The sequence below is a fragment of the Podarcis erhardii genome (genome assembly GCF_964252035.2).
Source record: "Podarcis erhardii genome assembly, chromosome: 14".
In the NCBI taxonomy this organism is placed as follows: Eukaryota; Metazoa; Chordata; class Lepidosauria; order Squamata; family Lacertidae; genus Podarcis; species Podarcis erhardii.
The window spans coordinates 10235992-10244268 of record NC_138503.1 but is presented as its reverse complement, the minus strand read 5'-3'; the positions used below and the strand labels follow the sequence as shown (position 1 = coordinate 10244268).

At 42.8% G+C, this 8277-nt stretch overlaps 1 protein-coding gene across 1 annotated transcript; it reads left to right on the top strand.

Annotated features, from left to right (window-relative positions):
* The first annotated feature begins 1280 nt into the window (after window positions 1-1280).
* On the top strand, window positions 1281-8277 carry PCLAF (PCNA clamp associated factor). The gene is made up of 4 exons (XM_081839384.1): window positions 1281-1441; window positions 4550-4627; window positions 5676-5838; window positions 7730-8277. The coding sequence occupies exons 1-4, from the start codon at window positions 1390-1392 to the stop codon at window positions 7791-7793; spliced, it is 357 nt and encodes a 118-aa protein (XP_081695510.1). The 5' UTR covers window positions 1281-1389; the 3' UTR covers window positions 7794-8277.

The window sequence follows — 8277 nt, the reverse complement described above, 5'->3', positions numbered from 1 at the left end:
GATATCAGATTTATGTCCATTAATCCTTTGATGTAGGGTTTACGCGTCTAGTTGCAGAAGTCTCACTGAGTTCAGCGTGGCTTGCTCCCAAGCATGTGAGAGCTTTACGTCTCTTGCAATGAAAGCACAAGTCTTGTGATACCTTAAGACTGACAAATCTATTTTTAAAAAATTGAATTTATATACCGCCCTATACCTGAAGGTCTCAGGACGGTTCACAGAACAAAGTCAGAATATAAAATCACAATCAAAATAAAAACAACAAAAAAAATGCCCCACCCATTTATTATGGCATAAGCTCTCATTGACTAGTGACCATTCCAGTAGATACACAAAGTGTTGTTCTAAGTTCTATACACACGTTGGGGTCAAATTCCAATGAAATGAAACAAAAGATAAACTGTGAGAATCCAGGCTGAATTTAGGTCTGATGAGGCCCTAAGCTACTGAAGGTAATGGGGCCCTTTATATGTCCAACTGACCTCTGTCAACAACAAATTATTTTTTGTGTTGAATATATGCTATATCGTAATTTATGGACCTAATAGGTATCTAAAGCCATTTGCACATAACCAAATATGTATTTTATCAAAGTAATTGTTGAACTGAAATGCAATTAAGAAGAGGTATATTAAAAACGCTGTTGCTGTATGTAGGTTTTATTTTATTTGGTTTTTTATATTTTGGAAATGTACACTTTTTTCCCTTTAATTTTTTGGGGGGTCCCCAAGAGAGTGTGGCCCTAAGCTATAGCTTGTTTAGTTTATAGGTAAATCTGTCACTGAGAGAATACAGTTAAAGCTTAAACGTTTGCAGAATGACCTCAGTGCAAGCCCGCTTCCAGCAGCAGTCGTGGGTGAGACCACAACAACTACCGGTAATCCGCTGCTGAGCCAGTTCACACCACCAGTGGGACAAGGCACCCGCTGTTTCGATCCATGCCCAAAGGGTCAGGTATAGAACTTGAAGGGCAAGTTCTGAGTCAAAGGCACGCCTTTGGAACGCCTTTTCTGAAGAATGAATGGCGAGCGAGACGCATTCACCCCCCGCTGCGCGCGCGCCCCCCCCCCCGCCACGCCCACGCGCAGCGGAGCAGCAATTCTGATTGGTCAGGCCGCGATGCGGAGAAAGGAGTTACATGTACCAAAGTTCTAAAAGCGACGGCGTTCTCTGATCAGAACGCCAGCCGCGGGTTTGCTTGCGATTGGCCAAACGGGTTTCCCGCCCGAGCCAATGGGAGCGGGGCGCGCGCGCGGGAAGGACAAAACTTGGCAGCTTGAAAGTCTCGGAAGCTAGAAGACTGCGCGGGTCTTTTATAGCGGGCGTTGCTGCTGCTGTTGCTGCATCACCTTGCCGTCTGATTCTGCTTTTGCGAGCGGCCGTTGCAGGATGGTGCGGACCAAGGCGGACTGCGGCGGGACCGGCGGAGCCTACCGGAAAGGTAGGGCATAGGTTTTCGTGTACTTGGGTTTCAAACCACTCTGCTCATCGCAGGGAAACCCGGCGTCCAACTTTTGCTCAGCCGTGCAATTGCGCCCGGGTGGTTTTTGCACGCTGTCATTCAGGCTAGCCTGCTTTACAGGGTTGTTGTGAGAATGAAACGGAGGGAAGAGCTGAACCATAACTTGTCACCCTGAGCATCTTTAGAGGAAGGAGGGCATTAAACTTTAGCCAAGTTGCTAAAGAGGTTTTTCTTTTAGTTCTTTTTAAGTAGACGGGGAGAGAGAGTCTTGTTACTGGACCGGGATTTGGGGGGTGGGAGGTTGTTGGGAATATATTTGCAGGGATTGGAGTAGTTTGTTTTAAACCTGCTTGGATATTGGGACCGGCCCACTTCCTCCTGCATTCGTGGGGGCGCTGGCCGTGGCAAGAAAATATTCGAAAGCATCGTTGTATAAAACCGCGGGTGTCTTTGCAGCTTTCTAGAACTAAGCTCCAGTTCTGGAGCCAGGTGGTGGAGCTGAGACTTGCAGGACTCCTCCATTAACCTTGAAGCCCTGGGGAGATTTGAGTATTCTCAAAGTTGTGGGATGGTAGGAAATGAATAATCTTCAGCGTTTTATGATTCCAAGTGTTTCTTGTGCATTAGCTGTGTTGCAATCCTTACCGCAAGATTAGTTGGCATTCTTTTTTTTTTCCTACTTGGCCTTGGAAAGGTTGATGCTGAGATGGACTACCATAGGGTGGGATATAGGATTCGAAGGGGCCATTGCCTTTGGCCAAGTGTCTTCTGTATGTTCCTATGTTGGCAGGCATGATATTTCATTGCAGGTGTGCTATGAGCTTCCGCTTTAAATTTCCTGTAGTGCTCTGGACACCTCATTTAGATACATTCTGGAGCATTGTGAGATCCATTAAACTTTTTTTTTTTTTTTTAAAAAATCAGTTGGTGTTGGAGGCTTAGAGCAAATATCTGCACTATAAATGTCTTATTGGGACCTCTGCAGCAACCTGTGAGTTCTGTCAACTGGCCTAAGGTCAGCTAGTGAAATACAGTAATGGCCACATTCACAACATTGAAAGCACCAGGATACCACTTTAAGTAGGGACGTGGGTGGCGCTGTGGGTAAAACCTCAGCGCCTAGGACTTGCCGATCGTATGGTCGGCGGTTCGAATCCCCGTGGCGGGGTGCGCTCCCGTCGTTCGGTCCCAGCGCCTGCCAACCTAGCAGTTTGAAAGCACCCCCGGGTGCAAGTAGATAAATAGGGACCGCTTACCAGCGGGAAGGTAAACGGCGTTCCGTGTGCTGTGCTGGCTCGCCAGATGCAGTTTGTCACGCTGGCCACGTGACCCGGAAGTGTCTGCGGACAGCGCTGGCTCCCGGCCTCTAGAGTGAGATGAGCGCACAACCCTAGAGTCTGGCAAGACTGGCCCGTACGGGCAGGGGTACCTTTACCTTTACCTTTTTACCACTTTAAGCAGTCATGGTGCACCTCAAATAATTCTGGGAGCTGTAGTTTAAGGGTGCTGAGAATTGTTAGAAGACATCTATTCCACTCACATAAGTACAATTCTCAATGTGGTTTAACAATCAATCCCTCTTTACAATGAAGGCTGGGAATTGTTAGTATCCCTTTATTCCCCTCTGAAAGCTCCCAGAATTCTTTGGGGGAAGCTATGACTGTTTAACAGTGGTATGACAGTATTTTAAATGTATTGTTGCACACCAACCAAATCTCTGAGCAGTTTGAGATTCCAGGAGTTCCAGTTGTGTTTGCTTTTGGAACGAGGCACAGCAGACACTGTGGTGTCTTTAGAATAAATGGTTTATTTAGATATATATACAGCCTGAGCCTACCGGGTACACAGCATCAGCACCCTGAAGGGGTCTTCTTTCTCCCATAGCTACAGTCTTGGATCAAAACAGGGCTCTCTCTTTTTAAAATAACTTTTTATTGGGTTTTATAAACAGGAATTATAAATGATACAGATAAATAGACTAAGTCTCATGTCAGTTAAAAACCACAGAAATGGCATAATAAATTTGCAGTAATATCTACAACATTTTTAGTGGTTAATGTACAAGTACTTGGTTCATAGTTTAAATAAAAACTATAACAACAGGGAAACAGTTTAAAACAGATAGCATTCAACATAGCTAAAACGCCTAATCAGGAGGCCTTTTGACCTTCTAACAGATAGTTGAGGGAGGGGGCCCCACCCATTTGCCCTCTGGCACAGAGCCACTCCCCTTCTTCTCATACTTAGCCTGGATCTAGACACATCAAAGATGCATTTCAGTTTGCAAACTTTGTATTAGAAATCGGGTTAGCAAAAACGGAACTCCACAGCGCCATCTGGTGTCAAACAACACATACTGTATTCATAAAGTGTTTTTTTCTTTGCCAGTGTAGCTAAGTGCTTAGGGGGGCATTACCTGGCTGGTGTTGCTATTCCAGCAATTGAATCTCTGCTGGATCCAGAAATTAGAAGAGGGCCTAGGCATTCAGCCTCCCTCCCCCCCCCCAACTCATAACAGTATGGTGTGAATGTGGCCAGTAACAGAGTTGAGCCCTGAACTGGAGACTTCTGGACATGTTCAGCTTCTTATCCTCTCCGCTACGTTAGCTCTTATGGTAGATATCTAAATTTAGGGATGGTGATTGTGGTAGGGCTTCCATTTGTGCTAGAGTAATGCTTGGTAATGGAGTTTATTGTTCACCTATAGCTGTGCTGTGGTTTAAATGTGTAAGCAGTTTTACTTGAGAAGTAAAAAGCCCTGTAGTTGGGCTGTGATTCTGCATGCCCTTTTCTGGGATTAGGCCCTGCTGAACTCAGGGGAACTTGTTAGTATGCATGTATAGAATAGAGTTGCAGGTATGGTTGGCACTGCAATTCAACCTTGCCTTCCTGTGAAAGTTAGTTGGGGGTCCACATCTCCATGCATGTGCTATGTGCCTTCCAACCACTGAATTAACTACACCCAGACCCCTAGGGTAAAGGCTTGTTGTGCTGGTATCAAGTAGACTTTAGAATCAAAATCTCTTTTTGTGTGTGTGGGTGAAGTTCCTGAAAATATCTAACCCTTTTCTTCTCCTACAACCCTAGTGGTGGCTGCCAGGGCTCCACGGAAAGTGCTGGGCTCCGGAAACGCTGATATGGGCTCCTCTCCTACTTCACGGAAAGGTGAGCAAAGGGGTGAGGACAGCAGAGTTTGAGTCTTGGCTGCCTTTTGTGTGGCTTGGGGCATGTGTTGTGGATTACCTGCTTTAAAAACAAAAACAGGGATTCTCTGATCTCTGCTCAGCGACTTCCTTCGTCACGTCTGGAAGACAGCACTTTGGTAAATATGTAATGCTGCTGATATCCTAATTTTGGTTAACTTCTGACTGGATAGTGCTCTGCTGCACAAGAATTTGGTGTTCACCAAACAGGGCAGTTAATTCTGGAAACATTTGTCATGATGCAAGAGTGCTGCAATAAGTTAAAGGCTCCAGTGTGCTTGAATTTTCCAACAACAGAAGAAGCTGCTTTTGTGTTTTCCCTGCTCTGGCCTTGCATAATTTCAATTAGTGAAGTGAGGTGGAACATTTTCATGCACTACTTTCCGTAACTGATTTTCCAGTGTTGCATTTTTCCATACAAAAAGTTCCCTTTTGTAAGTTCATTAGCAACAATGAATCGATGCCAACTGCAAATACAGAATAGTACAAGCTAGGCAGTTTCAAAGCATAACAGCTTGAGAAACCTTGGTGCTCTGTATACAACATTCAGTTGATGAGTTGCATTTCTTCCCCTTTGAATGTTACTTCTTGAATAGTTTGTATCTGATGTGTACCATCCACCCAAGTATGCACTGAACCTAAGAAATCCATTGTGGTTTGAGATCTAGGCTGCAGTCCTAAGGCACTTGAGTAAAAGACAGACTGCAGTACTGTGAACCGTGGCATTTAGTAACTAAACTTTTATGGGATTATGCAGTTTAAATCAGTTGAGTTTTGCTTCTGACAAACATGTTAGAATCTGGCAAATAGTCACATTAATCAGTGCTCTTTCGTTAAGACTTCACTGAAGATGGGTAAAACCACCTGGCAGCTTATTCCTCATGCCCTAGGTTTCTTGTCTCTTATGCAGATTTCATTTTTGGATTGAAGCTTTTGCAGTTAATGATCTTGGGTGTGTTGAGTTCTTTATGGTTGATCAGCGCTGAAGTATTTTTAACCACATTTTGCAGCTGAAAGTAAATATGCTGGTGGCAACCCAGTGTGTGTGAGGCCAACACCGCCATGGCAAAAAGGAATCGGGGAGTTCTTCACACAGTCCCCAAAGCATTTGGAGAAGGAGAACCAGGTCCCTGAGGAGCCGGGATGCAGTGGAATAGGAAAGCACAGAAGAAAGTAAGAAAGGAGATCTGCAAAAAAAATAAAATAATACTGCAGCTGGAAATTGCAATGTGATAAGCCATGTATTCTATTGAGCTGTGAAACATTCCTATGGGGATTGAAGGACCCATTTCAAATTTAGCTGTTGAACAAGCTGAAACAGGGGCTGCCTGGGGTGAAACGCGAAGGGGCTGCCTTGCACAGCACCCACCTCCCCTTGTCCCTGCTGAAGTCTCGCTTATTAAGGTTGTGCGATTGTGGTTTCCGGTGAGATCGTACAAGGCCTCTGCTCAATTTTGTGCGGCTCTCCTATGATCTCACAAGAAGCTGTTGCAGCCACTTTTCTGGTGGTGCTGGGGGAGTCTACTTGTGGCGGCGCCCCTTGGATTCTGCTGCCTGAGGCGGCTGCCTCAGTCTGCCTCCTGGACAGGCTGGCCCTGAGCTGATATAAAGTTTGCAATTTTCATCTGAAACAAGCATTCCCAAGTTGTTCACTTGCAGAGATTTCTGCTTCCACCCACAAATAACAGGTTTAGCTTTAGGTTCCCTATTATCCATAGCAAGAAGGACCATTAGTTAAACTAGATCTTTGTCCTAATTAAACTCCCTTCCTCAGCATGACCATTTGGTAAAAGCTGTTGGGAATCATGGAGAATAGGAGCAAAATTTTAGGTTTTTAAGTTACTCCACATATAAAATACACATAAATTTTGCTTTGTTGCTTTTTATGTATTGCTCTTAAAAACACATTCATAGTTTCCCAGCAGAATTTAAGAAAGGCAGCCTTTTATGCAGAAGTGGGCTGGGTTTGATTTAAATGATTCCATACTAGGGAAGAAGCCTTTGGCAGTCACTTTCTGAGTCCATTGTCATGATGATCACGATCCTCAGTATGCATTCTATTACAAAAGGAGGGCTGTTGAATAATCTTGTTAAACTAATTTGTTATCTTCAGTTAGAATCTAGATTCCAGGGGCTGAGCACCCTGTGTTAGGATACTTTAATCCCTGCTAAAGGGCACTAGCTTCCTAAATATAGCTGACTTGGATGTATGGTATTTTAATAAATGAGAAACATGAAACATGAATAACTTGTTCTAAATAGATGGGGGCAATTGGTATTGGTAGCTGGAGATGTAGAATGTAGCAACTGATACAGGAAACTGTTCATAAAATCTCCAATGCTTTGCATGGCCCCATCTATTTGCATTCACAATGTTTTGGTACTGGGATGCTGAGAATGCAGGCCATGAATTGTTCTGTCTAGCCTATTTCAAAAATAACCTGGGGTATAAACTTAAATGTTTGCAAAAGTGCCAGGACTTGTGGATTCCCTATAACATTTTACTATGTTTTTATATGTGCTGTAAGTCAGATGGACAGGTACAAATTAATTATTATTAATTATTATTATTATTTATTATATTATCTCAGCAGACATACTGCATCAGGCAAAACGTTCTGGCTGGCAGTTGGGCAGAATTACCTATCTCATCTAAAGCACAGAAATCTTTGTCTCCACAATGTTTGTTTTCTCCAATATGTAGTGGTACATTGACAACAGATAAAACATTATTGTGTTTTTAATAGTTCTGATAGGAAACATCTGCAGTGTTGTCATCAATGTTACAATCTCTTCAGTAATTTGAGGTTGTGACTCCTTGGTAATCTTGATCATTTATTCATGCCTAGACTTACCATGTTAATATATATATTTCCATGCTATACGAAATGAGAAACTTTGAAAATAAGTTTTTAGAAACCCTTTAAATTTTTAATTGTTTTTAATAAAAAGAAAAAAGGTATATCACTATAGGAGTTAAAAATTCCATATATACTTATCTAATATATAAATAAACGACTGTACGGTTGATTTTTTTGATGATAAAAATCTCTCCTTTCCACAGAGCTCGCCCCTTGTCTCCTCATCCTGCTGAAGACGGTTCACCTTCTGAAGATGATCAGATGTGATCAGATGCCTTGCCTCTTCTTCTGACGGATCTTGCCATGCTCAATGTTTGTGGCAGCTTTGTGTGTAAATCTGTATATATTGCATGTGTTTTGGTTTGAGTACAGGTCTCTAAAAGCCTAGCATGCAGTTTTGTTTACTAAAATAACCTAAAACTTGAATGACTCTAAGGGAATTGAGAAAACTAGTATTTCTTGGGAGCTTAGCTACCAATTGAGCATTGCAGTGTTGAGTAAGTAGTAATCATGGGGTTTGTGTTAAATGGTGTGGTTTACATCTTTCTGCACTCCCTAAAGTTTTGTGCCATATGAGTGTTGAAATGACTGTATTACCTTTTTAAAAAACCTGTTTGTATTTTGATGCAATTCATTACCTTGAGTTGATATGACTTGGCCTCTCTTTCTGAGTGTTCGAGAAGGGTGAAATTGAAACTCCAGCTATTTAAACTGGGAACACCAAAAAGTATAATTTGTAATAAAATAACTT

What these genes read in the sequence shown, in the direction of transcription:
- PCLAF (XM_081839384.1), top strand. Translation starts at nt 1,390, where the DNA reads ATGGTGCGGACCAAGGCGGACTGCGGCGGGACCGGCGGAGCCTACCGG. An exon ending in CGGCGGAGCCTACCGGAAAG is followed by an intron (nt 1,442 to 4,549) that starts GTAGGGCATAGG and finishes CTACAACCCTAG; the next exon opens with TGGTGGCTGCCAGGGCTCCA. An exon ending in ATAGGAAAGCACAGAAGAAA is followed by an intron (nt 5,839 to 7,729) that starts GTAAGAAAGGAG and finishes TCCTTTCCACAG; the next exon opens with AGCTCGCCCCTTGTCTCCTC.